At 47.5% G+C, this 12,792-nt stretch overlaps 1 protein-coding gene across 1 annotated transcript; it reads left to right on the forward strand.

Annotated features, from left to right (window-relative positions):
- The first annotated feature begins 10,906 nt into the window (after positions 1 to 10,906).
- Positions 10,907 to 12,084, forward strand: LOC119303578 (histone H1). The gene is made up of 2 exons (XM_037580707.1): positions 10,907 to 11,167; positions 11,267 to 12,084. The coding sequence occupies exons 1-2, from the start codon at positions 10,991 to 10,993 to the stop codon at positions 11,804 to 11,806; spliced, it is 717 nt and encodes a 238-aa protein (XP_037436604.1). The 5' UTR covers positions 10,907 to 10,990; the 3' UTR covers positions 11,807 to 12,084.
- Positions 12,085 to 12,792: the final 708 nt, after the last annotated feature.

Below are 12,792 nucleotides of genomic sequence, written 5' to 3' on the forward strand. Positions count from 1 at the left end.
GACCCCTCTTTCCCTCTCCCTCCCCCTTTCCTTCCTCCCCCCCTAGCAGGACTAGGAAAGGAGGAATCCTACTCCTACTAGGAGGAGGATTCCTCCCCCCTTGGTGTGCCCTCTAGGGCCGGACAGCCTCCTCATCCCCTCCTTTATATACGGGGGAGGGGGGCATCCCATAGACACACAAGTTGATTGTTTAGTCGTGCGCGGTGCCCCTCTCCACAGATTTCCACCTCGATCATATCGTTGTAGAGCTTAGGAAGCCCTGTGTCGGTAACTTCATCATCACCGTCATCACGCCGTCGTGCTGACGAAACTCTCCCTCGACCTCAGCTGGATCTAGAGTTCGTGGGACATCACTGAGATGAATGTGTGCAGATCGCGGAGGTGCTGTACCTTCGGTGCTAGGATCGGTCGGATCGTGAAGACGTACGACTACATCAACCGTGTTGTCATAACGCTTCTGCTTACGGTCTACGAGGGTACATGGACAACAGTCTCCCCTCTCGTTGCTATGCATCACCTAGATGGATCTTGCGTGTGCGTAGGAAAATTTTGAAATTACTGCATTCCCCAACAGGAACATGTTATGGTAAGTGATCACAAGGTCAAGTTTTTACCACTATATGAGTAGTCACGGGAGTGAAAGGAGAGTTGGCAATATGCATCTCCTCTCCGTGGATCCCTTGAACAAATCCTCACGATCGCGGGACAATTTGTTTAAGTCCAGGAGGTGCAACGCCTCCAAGTTATTCGCACGTTCAAGGAGGGGCGTTGAGCGGCGGACTGCTAGATCTGATTGCACGACATGTGGGTGTAGGAATGGTAGTGGGTAGGCGGTGGGACTGTCCAAGACGTTCGAGGGTCACTCCCCTCCACTTATATAGACATTTGAGATGGGCTCAACACTTGAGTCCCATTAGGACTCTACACCCGAATACACTTGGATCCAATTTGAGTGAGCTTTTGCTCCTTAAGTGTGTGACCCTATGGGTTCAAGTACACATGGACACGACCCAAGTCGATGGCTGGTAGAGGATCCTAGTAGAACGTGTTGACTCTTGGGTGTAGAGTCATATTGACAAACATTGAAAATGTGTAATATGCAGCTGTCACACTTGTTGGTGGCTGAAAGTGCATCTAATCCCTTGGTGGATTTTGGTGTTTAATGTCAATATACCTCAAGGAACTAATGCCTCCTACAAGCTTACTTTAGGAAATGTTCCCTCTATGTGCAACAATAGAAATTGAGGGTGACAAACGTTTCACTTTTCATTATACCTCCTACAAGCTTGTCTTGTCAGTATACCTCAAGACAAGTGTTAGCCAAGCCATGTGATTTCTCTTTTCATTTTAGTGATCCAAGATCACATTGAGTCACTAGGCATGTCAATACCAACAAAGGGGGTGAGGATGTAGTGCTGAGCTTATTGCTTAAAGATAAAACTCCAAACACCCTCAAATTCCTTCAAAGTCTACACTATATATAACCAGTGTCGTTCACTTCAGAGCCTCCTAGCTCTTCCCGTCGGAATTACCAAATAGTTCATAGTTCGGAGCTTCCAAGTTTTCTATGCAGAATCACCAAATAGGAAACCTTCTATTGACATGTGGGAATTTTTGAAGCGATATAGTCGGGATTTCTGAAGCAGAAATAGAGTGTGTGTCGATGCCTACGTGTACACCTCAAAGCTTCTGAATGTCTTTTGAATGGACCGTTCAAAGCATCTAAAAGTTGCTACTTTTTTCATGCTGGAACTTCCGAGTTGTGTAATAAAGTTGGTATGACTAGATTTCTGGTCCCTCCTATTTATATCCCACTTGCCCCACGAGTTCACTCGAAGCAAGCTCCATCCTGATCATATGTTCTGAGAGCGAACTCCACCTCATTGTGCTAATTTCAAAGGGTTTTCTACTCCAACCATCCGCCAATTCTTTGAGATCTAATCCCCACTTGCTTTGCTCTCCCACTTTTTTCGATGCAAAATACAAATATTGAGAGAGTTTGGGCATTAGGAGATTATATTTGGAACAAGAGCAATGGATTCATCACCAAGCAACCTCTATGTTATTACTTTTGGATGGGCTCTAATCTCGGTCTAATTGCTCTAAGAGAATTAGACGAGAAGCGTCGCTAGGCATTCTCTCTCTCTAGTTTTCTCCCAGTTCTTCTTCCTGGACGTCGAAGCTCTGTCGTAGTACTACCACTGAACGCGTGGATACCTCGAAGGGGGTCGTCTACTTCAACTCTCGCCTCAAAGAACTTTCTCATGACTAGGAGGTGTAACCTAACTGCAGGAAATCATCATGTTGCACCAACTCTTCACTGCTTCCGCTAATCTACTTGTCGGTGAGTTTGATCGTTACCGCCATCTTCAGAGTGGTCCTAGGTGTGATCGTGTATCATAATTTTTTGTTGTGTAGCATGTTCCCCTACAGTAAGCATGAGCTAATCAGGCCAGGTCTTGAAGACCATACAATGCAAGTTGATCCCAATAAAACTCAAGCAGATAGAAGGGGCGACAACCTGGAGCATTTAATGAAGCTCATCATTTGAACATACACGACAAGTGATATAATTAGAAGTTTCCAACTAGTATATAATCATGAAGCATACAAAAACTCTCCAACCAAAGATATTATTACAAATGAGGGTATTCATGCATGGATAGCAGCTCATGATCAGCCTCCTCCATGTGGTTCCTGCTCCTAAATCCTCCCCTGTTATATGAAATGCAGTAGCGCTACTTCGAAGAACTTTATGATTTTTTCTAAGACCAAGTGCTACTTTAATGCACAAAGTGCACACTTAAAAGGAATAGCAGTGTTGCTTCATCTCTCTTTTTCTCTCTTTGGCACACCTTTTCTTTCGTGATCCTCTTTTTTCTCACAGGTAGAAGCAACACCCCATAATGATAAAAATGCACTTTAATTTTACTTACAACCCATTACAACTCAATAATAAACATGGAGTAGAAACTCTAATGAATGCATGTAGCAGTGTACCGGGTTGTGCAATGATTTAGCATACCGTATTTGAAACAATTCTGAATAGTGGCATTGCCACAATAATATCATGCCATGTCTATAAGATCATGCAAAGCAATATGACAATGAAAATCACGTCCCTAGCCATGTAATGTAAATGATGATGGATTTTGCGTGATAATATATCTTGCAATGACTATGGAAGTACCATTATAGGTAGGTATGATGGTTGTTTTGAGGAAGATGGGTGCTTTATGTGTTGGAGAACAAGATGAAGTGCCCATGTAATTTGGATGCATCAATGAAAGATGCACCAAGTCTCAATGTGAGAGTGCACAATGCACACGTTTCTCCTGTAAATCAAATATCATGTTCACAGCGTCAACAAGGTTGTTGTACTTACGGTTCACTAAGTCTGATCTTTAAGCTTCCTTGTGACTTCTTCATGAGCTTGATTATCCTTTAACCTACCATACTTGCGCTCGTCATACATACTCCAAAGCTTAACAAGGCACCTATGTAGTGAATATTATTAATAATAATAATAATACACCTATAAAAGGTCTACAAAAGGTTACTTAACTTTCCAAACTAGCTATATCCCCCTGAATTTCATTGGGGTGGGCCGCTTCCTTTCCCTGTTTCTAATCCCAATACTCCACATCAACCAGTACATAAAATCCTTAACACCCTATTTGGATGTCTGTATTGGGGCTCTGTATTGCAGTGGGTATTGTAAAAATATAGATTCAGCTATCTGGGATGTAAATGGAAATAACATACTGAAATCGAAGCAATACAGCAGCTGCATCTCTCGCATGGAAAGAGCCCCTGGAAGATATCAAGCCATACCCCTCTGATTTTTCTCGAATCACCCTCCCCCATGAAAATGTTTGGGTGGCTAGCATGAATAGAGCCACTTCCCACCCCTCACCAGCGCACATGGTAGCGATGGGGGCGCCCAGGTAACTACCCCCGCTGGCCGTCCTCCCTCCCCCCCGGGCGCATCTCAATCCCCACGACATATACCCTCGCCGGTTCTCCTCCTCCTCTGCTAGCCCACCTCCTCTACCCATGGCTTTGCCCGAGCCCTCGCTCCTTGTCCTCTTCTCGTACTCCAGCGATCATCCCCTGCTCCGGAGACCCTCCTTCTCTGCCTGCCGGTTCCCCATCTCCTAACCTCCTCAACAGCCAGATCCACTCACCTCCTCTTCTTCTCCTTCCTTGCATCTAATCTTCCTTGTTCATCTACTCCTTCCCTTCCACTTATGTTCCCAGCAAGCAATTGCTTAGCTTTGCTCACCCTGGTTGTATGTTGTTGCGGATCTTGCTGAAAATTGGATCCCTGGTAGGCCTATTTAAGGTAAGAGCATGGTAAATTGGAGCCATGGCAATGTCGAATTGATGTTGTGTTCTGGTCATGTGTATTGATGGATTGCTAATTTGATATGAAGAATTTGTTGTGTTTAATTGAACAGTTGTGATGTTAAATTTGGAATTGTGTCTTTGTGGTCATTGAGAATTTGGAACACCTATTTAAACTATAGGTGTTGTACTTTGTTGGTATAAACTTTTTTGCTTCAATATTATATGACGTCGTCCTAGATTTCTAGGATATTCGATGAAAAAAATTGCTATGTAGTCATCTAACTATAGTAACACATCATATAACTTCTGCTTTGATGCATATACTAATGTTGCTATGCAATTCCATAGTTTGACATCTGATACGTCTCCAACGTATCTGTAATTTATGAAGTATTCATGCCATGTTTACAACAATTTTATATGGTTTTGGTATGATTTTATTAGAACTAACCTGGACAGACGTTGTTTTCAGCAGAGCTACCGTGGCGTCGTTTTTTGTGCAGAAATAAAAGTTCTTGGATGGGCTGAAAATTTACGGTGATTTTTTATGGACCAAAAGAGAATCCCAAAGCACCGGAGCTGGGCCAGAAGAGTCCCGAGGAGGCCACAAGCCTCCAGGGCGCGCCCTGAGGGCTTGTGGGCCCCTCGAGCACCCCCTGACTTGTTTCCAACGTCAAAAAATCTTATAAATAGGGAAACCCCCAAAAAGAACCCTAGATCGGAAGTTCCACTGCCGTAAGCCTCTGTAGCCACGAAAAACCAATCATGAGCCCGTTCTGGCACCCTGCCAGAGGGGGAAACCATCACCGGAGGCCATCTTCATCACCCCGACGGTCTTCATGGCGAGGAGGGAGTAGTTCACCCTCGGGGCTGAGGGTATGTACAGTACCTATGTGTTTGATCTCTCTTTCTCGTGTTCTTGATTTGGCACGATCTTGATGTACCGCAAGCTTTGTTACTATAGTTGGATCATATTGTGTTTCTCCCTCTCTACCTTCTTGTGATGAATTGAGTCTTGCTCTTTAAGGTTTCGTTATGTTGGATTGAGTATTGGATTTGAGAACACTTGATGTATGTCTTGCAATGGGATATCTGTGGCGACAATGGGATGTTCTATTGATTCACTTGATATAGGTTTTGGCACTCAACTCGCGGATTTCCGAGGTGACATTGGGGTAATCTATGCATAGGGGTTGATGCATGTTTTCGTCCTACGTTCTCCGATAGAAACTTTGGAGTTATTCTTTGTCGCATGTTGAGGGATTGCCATATGATTTAATTATGTTATCATTGTTGAGAGACTTTGCACTAGTGAAAATATGAACCCTAGGCCTTATTTTCAAGCATTGCAATACCATTTTTGCTCACTTTGATTACTAGTTACCTTGCTGTTTTTATATTTTCATATTACAAAACCCTATATCTACCATCTACATTACACTTGTATCACCATCTCTTCGCCGAACTAGTGCATCTATACGCCTTAGGTCATCCACTTGAGGGAAAATTGCTACTGTCCTACAAAACTCTGCGCTTGGAGGCCCAACACGAGTCTGCAAGAAGAAGGTTGCGTAGTAGACATGAACATCCAAACATGATTCCATGTTGAAACCATTGAAACCTGAGTAGGATTCCATGAGTCGATTCCATGAACACCCAAAAAACCGAATTCGTATTCACGTCCATTACAGTTTCCTGGCTGAACTGGAATTGGAACCAATTCAATACGAAGGCCTTGAATACAGACAAAACGCAACGTAAGTAACCTTTAGTAGGTCTAGCATTGTTCCTGCAGTGAATCAGGACAAACATTATTCACCCACTCCACAAGTGCACTATTTACGCCTTCGTGCAAATAGAAATAGAAATTTAACACAATGAACTATTAAATATCCATGTAGTAAAGCTTCCATCTTTAAGCAAGCTTAGTGGTGATCATTTATATTACTAGCACCACATTAAATATCTATGTAATAAGTTGAGTTGCATGACAATAACTTTAAGAGCTAAACTATCATGCAAACTTAGCACTAACTAACTAGTTCTCACTAACTCATCATTTTGCTCGCTACGTAACTAACTAGATTAAACACTGACCAATAGCTCATTCACGGAATAATATGCTAATTACTTACATAGCGACCATGACTTCATTACTTTGCACAACAGCATCTACCTAATTAGTTTCCATTTGGAACATTCCTTGACAGTGATCTAATTTCATCGCAGAGCAATTATTTCAAACAAACTCAACAATGAGCTAATTTCAACAGAGATAAATTGTTTCAAACAATATTCCTAATGAACACTCAACCCTGAATCCGTTTCCACAACTTTCAACACTACAATTACAATACACATAGGATTTAAAATAGAGGAAATACCCACATTCACAACACACCCATAAAATTTCCTCCCATTTTGGATCCCTTCAAAAGACACACAGATCATAGGCTTAGCATTGTGGAGGAGGCAGTACAAAGGGACATCCATATCAATGCCAAAGAAATCCAAGTCTTGTGCTATCATGTGTTGGGGAACATTGCATGGAAAACAAAAAAAATTATACGCACATACAAGATCTATCCATGGAGATGCATAGCTACGAGAGGGGAGAATATGCCTACGTACCCTCGTAGACCGTTTAGCGGAAGCGTTTATCAACATGGTTGATGTAGTCATACACCTTCACGATCCAACCGATCAAGTACCGAACGCACGACACCTCCGCATTCAGCACACGTTCAGCTCGATGATGTCCCCGCCTTCTCGATCCAGCAAGACGACGAAGTAGTAGATGAGTTCCGGCAGCACGACGACGTGATGAAGGTGGTGGTGAACTTGTTCCGCAGGGCTTCGCCGTGCACTTCAGAAAACTAAACGGATGATGGAACCGGGGAGAGGGGCGCCTCACACGGCTTGTGGATTGTCGTGGTCTTGTGTGGCGCCCCTCCCTCTCATATATATAGGTGGGGGAGGAGGGGCAGCTAGGGTGCGCCCCAAGGGTGGCCGCCGACCCCCTTGGGCGCCTGACCTATGGCGCGCCCCCCTTCCTTTTCTGGCGACTAGGAGAAGGTAGGAGGGGGTGGCGCCCCCCTTCCCTTTTTCTCATGTGGGAGAAAAGGCAAGAGGGGCTAGCCCTCTCCCTTTCCTTCCCTAGGGCTGGTGTGCACTCCCTCGTTGGCCTGTTTGGCCCATTAAACTCCTGGGGCCTCCCGGAACCCCTTCCGGTGATCCGATCACTACCCGATTCAATCCGAAGCCTTTCGATGACCAAATAGCATCGTCCTATATGTCAATATTTACCTCCTGCCATTCCCGAGTTCCTCGTCATGTCTGCGATCTCATCCGGGACTCCGAACAACATTCGGTCACCAACTCACATAACTCATATAATACTATATCGTCAATAAACGTTAAGCGTGCAGACCCTACGGGTTCGTGAATGATGTAGACATGACCGAGACGCCTTTCCGATCAATAACCAATAGCGGGACCTGGATACCCATATTGATTCGTACATATTTTACGAAGATCTTTATCGGTAGAACCTTTATGACAACATACGTAATTCCCTTTGTCTGTCGGTATGTTACTTACCCGAGATTCAATTGTCGGTATCTTCATACCTAATTCAATATCGTTACTGGCAAGTCTCTTTACTCGTTCCGTAATAGATCATCTTGTAACTAACTCCTTAGTTAATTTGCTTGCAAGCTTCTTGTGATGTTGTATTACCGATAGGGTCCAGATATACCTCTCCGATATACGGAGTGATAAATCTCAATCTTGATTCATGCCAACTCAACAGACACCTTCGGAGATACATGTGGATCATCTTTATGATCACCCAATTACGTTGTGACGTTTGATAGCACACAAGGTATTCCTCCGGTATCGAGAAGTTGCATGATCTCATGGTCAACGGAATATGTATTTGACATTAAGAAATCGATAGGAATAAACTGAACGATCATATGCTATGCACGGATGGGTCTTGTCCATCACATCATTTCCGTAATGATGTGATCCCGTTTATCAAGTGACTACTCGTGTTTATGGTTAGGAAACTTTAACCATCTTTGATCAACAAGCTAGTCTAGTAAAGGCTTACTAGCACAGAGATCGCGCATGTACGGGCACATATCCGTGACCGTTGCTCCATGATGACAGAGCGGTAGCGAGCAGTCGCGGGGCCGGCAGCGGCAGGGGTTGTGAGAGAGGAGAGAAGGAAAGAGAGAGCGAGGGCGCTAGAGAAATAAAGAAAGAGCGTTGACCATCTTCCCCGTCCGACGTGGAGCTGATTAGCAGGCCCGGGCTGTCAGAAAACGTGTTTTCATCGCTGCCGACACACCGATTAACGGCCGTTTGGTCACGCCGTCTCCCCCGTCCCACATGGCCCTAACTAGAGGGCTCTGGCTGTCATGAACGTGTTTAAATCGACCAAATTCGTTCACTAGTATTTCCTGAGAAAAAACACACCAAGGTTGCCGTAGCGCAATGTGATGGTTTTTTAAAACTATGGACGGGCATGCGATCAAGGTACATATGCAGTAGCAGCATGACGACGCGGCGCCAGCGACTTTTGCTTCCAGCCGCTCGATCGATCTCCGGCGACGTTCCTATGATCCTGTCCCGTGTAGTTCCGGCACAAAACAGAAACAGAGGTGCTGGACGGCACAACACAAAAGGGCACGCTTTCACCGGCGCAAGTCTCGTCCCTCTCGGTGACAGACAAGTTAACGGCCACTCGGTGTACATGCACGCACGCGTCATCATCAAGCTAACATTTGCAACCGGTGGACGTGCTGTAATCATATGATGTGCTGGCTGCTGCTACGAATGGCAAGCTGTTTGCTCCGTGACAAATGCATCTTTTTAGGTCCTATATACTAGAGATGGGATGGTGTAATACATACTACAAGGTGGAAAGTGATGTCAAATTAGGTGGGTTGGTCAACTTCCGGGTCACGTTGTAACCGGCGCAGCAAGTGGAAGAATTACACTTTCATGGCTAAATCATTTTTCGTAACGCTAGATGTTTATGTTAACTCCAATTCCATGAATCAATGGAGTGAAACCAATCCAAGGCGATGCTTAATAAGCTCACACATGTATGCCTGAGCCGATAGCACACCTGTATCTGCAGCCGTGCCAAAAACTCACCATCTATCATCCTATTGTTTGTGTACGCTCATGACCGATCTTGTTCCTGGTCTGATGCCGCAGCTTAGGATTCATCAAGGTTGAATGTTTAAGATCGATCTCCATCAACCAGGTTCTTGAGCTTGCGTGTGTTACGCGGGCCACCCAGGAAGGATCACCATGAGCCGAGACCATGCAACTATATCGGATAGTACCAGTCAGTGTGGTACGAAATAAACAATTTGCATCCTCTCGTCTTCTTGGCATACTTCAACTGGCTCGTCGTTTGCATTTTGAAACTTGATGGATTCATATGCGTTGGGATGTTGCTGTGATCAGCTCGATCGATCCATCCATCATCGTGTTTGGCCGAGAGCACTATACACCCACCCCCACTCCGATCTCTTCCTGGACAAAATTCTTGATCACAGCTGTGGCCACAACTTTCAAAATTTTCAATCCCAGTTTGTCGTTCCAGGGAAGACTAGACACAAATTTGCGTCTTGCATCGAGAAATCATTCGAAGTCATGAACAATTTTTGATCCCACATGTAGAACAAAGCCAACTTGTATCACCTGGTAGACTTTCCCCAACCACAGGAACAAACACTGATCACTCCGGTGCAAATTAATCCGGGCTAAAGCGTGACATCGCAAATGCAGCAGCTGGGAAGTCTTCCTCATGTCCACGCCTGCCGGAGTACGGCGGTTCTCCGGCGAGCCGGCCGGCCACCGCGCCGGTGCAGGTAGCAAAGCCGGGCTGAACTCACACACCACCAGCAAAGGGTGCTACAAAAGTTGTGCAACTTGCGTCGCGTTCCATTGCCTCGTAGCCTATCGAAACCATGTCGGATCAGCCTGTTTCTTGTACGTACGTGTTGCTACGTTATCCTGCTACAACACCACGCCGGAAAACCCCACTGTTCGCCGGCGCACCCCGTGCCGGCGGCCGGAAATCTCCACCAAACTCACACCAAGGCACCATCCTGACCAGTCCCGATTCACCAGCGCTTTTCTCCCGGAATACACAACCAAATCACACAAGCTCGCTCCCGTTACAAAGACATTATCCGTACCTACACAATGCAATTTTTTTCACTCGAATCGGTGGATCCGATCGAGAGATATTCGATCGGGAATCGAGAGGAGAAGCACACTCTGGAAGTCTGGAGGCTGGTTCCTGAGCCGGGGAGGCCAGCCAGGGGGGCGGCAATCCGCGGCATCGGATGCGGCGCGTGGGTGACCGTCGGATGGAGACAGATCGGACGTCGCTCGTTTGATGCGGGGCGCTAGGAGGGGCGATCCGCGGCAACGCCCCCTCGACCAATCAGCGCGCGGCTTTCCGCCCCCTCCGGCTCGCCCGTCTCCCCGACGCCTCCCACTATTTAACCAGCGCTCCCTCCGCCCCGACCTACTCACCCAGCTCACAAGCATCTCTCTCACCTCCGGCGAAAAACACACCAGAGCTCGCATCTCCCCTCGATTCCTAGCTGCAATGTCGACTGAAGTGGCTGCTGCTGACATCCCGGTGCCTCAGGTGGAGGTAGCCGCCGACGCCGCCGTTGACACGCCGGCGGCGAAGCCGGCCAAGGCGCCCAAGGCGGCCAAGGCCAAGAAGTCCACTGGCCCGAAGAAGCCCCGCGTCACCCCGGCCCACCCGTCCTACGCCGAGGTAAGCCCCCCGAGCCCTTCGCCGTCGTTCCTCCTTCTGTCTGTTCGTCCGTGTTTCCCCTGATCTGACTTTTAGTTTGGTTCGTTCGTGCGTGCTCAGATGGTGTCGGAGGCGATCGCCGCCCTGAAGGAGAGGAGCGGGTCGAGCACCATCGCGATCGGCAAGTTCATCGAGGACAAGCACAAGGCGCACCTCCCGGCCAACTTCCGCAAGATCCTGCTCACCCAGATCAAGAAGCTCGTCGCCGCTGGCAAGCTGACCAAGGTCAAGGGCTCCTACAAGCTGGCCAAGGCCCCCGCCGCCGTCAAGCCCAAGACGGCCACCAAGAAGAAGCCGGCCGCCAAGCCCAAGGCCAAGGCGCCAGCCAAGAAGACTGCCGCCAAGTCCCCGGCCAAGAAGGCCGCCGCGAAGCCCAAGGCCAAGGCCCCAGCCAAGGCCAAGGCCGTCGCGAAGCCCAAGGCAGCAGCCAAGCCTAAGGCGGCCGCCAAGCCCAAGGCCAAGGCTGCCGCCAAGAAGGCGCCGGCCGCCGCGACCCCCAAGAAGCCCGCCGCCGCCCGGAAGCCGCCCACCAAGCGCGCGACGCCGGTGAAGAAGGCGGCCCCCGCCAAGAAGCCCGCGGCCAAGAAGGCCAAGAAGTAGAGCCCGGCATGACCGGACCTAGATGGCCTGGCGGGTAGTATTCAGTAGCCTAATTCTCTGTTCGGTCTTGTCGGTCAAGAGCTTCTTGACCGTGTCTTGGGCGGTGATGGGCTCTTGTGTCGAGGAAGAGTAATATCCATGGGGATCAGTTGTACTTCTAGTAGCAGTAACCTTTGTAATTTGAGTCTTTTTTATTGTTGTAGCAATATCCGTTGGATGTTTGTCAAAACTACCGTGTTTCATTTGCCAAATCTGGTGCCAAAGATTATTCAGTGACACGGAAGGAGGTTTGAGATCTGAAATTGAGATTTGTATCTTATGGCAATGAATCTCGTAGATATCTAGATTTTCAGGAAAGGTTACCACTGCAAAAATCTAGTATGTGAGATTTCTGACTTACTATAAGAAAAGCAAGAACGGTGGGCTTGAAGAGATGGATGATGGTCATAGGCATGGTGCAGGGAGATGAATGGAATCGTAAGACACAGACAGAGCACAGTAGGCTAACTACTAGCCCGTCCATGGTGATGCCGGCGGTGTCCGTCGGCCGTCGACCGTCGACACGTGGATATGCCTGCTTTCAGCGAGATGTATGGAGGGCTGGAGGCTGCGGCGCAAGATTCGCAGGAGCCTCTCCGTTTGGGTGGGGCGGGCAGTGGCAGTGGCAGAGACGGGTGGGGGCGCGCGCTTTCGCTTTCAACTTTTTCGCCTTGCTACCCGTCCCGCCTGCAGTGTTTCCCTTTCCGCGCGTCCGAAACCTATGCTAGGGGGCAGCAAGCGTGTGGATGTAGGTACGTTCTACAGGAGTGGCTAAACGTGGGCCTGTTTGATTGAAGCCTACGTGTATGCCACACTTTCCTTTTGCCAAACGTGTGGCAAGCCACAACATTTGCGGCGAGTAAATTGTTAGCCACGCTTTTGGCAAGACTTGACAACAAAAACCTGTGTATGACATGTGGGGTTGGGTGCTAAAAAATTGTGGCAAG

This window comes from Triticum dicoccoides, chromosome 5A (genome assembly GCF_002162155.2).
Source record: "Triticum dicoccoides isolate Atlit2015 ecotype Zavitan chromosome 5A, WEW_v2.0, whole genome shotgun sequence".
Lineage (NCBI taxonomy): Eukaryota > Viridiplantae > Streptophyta > Magnoliopsida > Poales > Poaceae > Triticum > Triticum dicoccoides.

Coding starts and splice junctions, on each gene's coding strand:
- LOC119303578 (XM_037580707.1), top strand. CDS start 10,991: ATGTCGACTGAAGTGGCTGCTGCTGACATCCCGGTGCCTCAGGTGGAG. Junction 11,168..11,266: donor CCCACCCGTCCTACGCCGAG/GTAAGCCCCCCG, acceptor GTGCGTGCTCAG/ATGGTGTCGGAGGCGATCGC.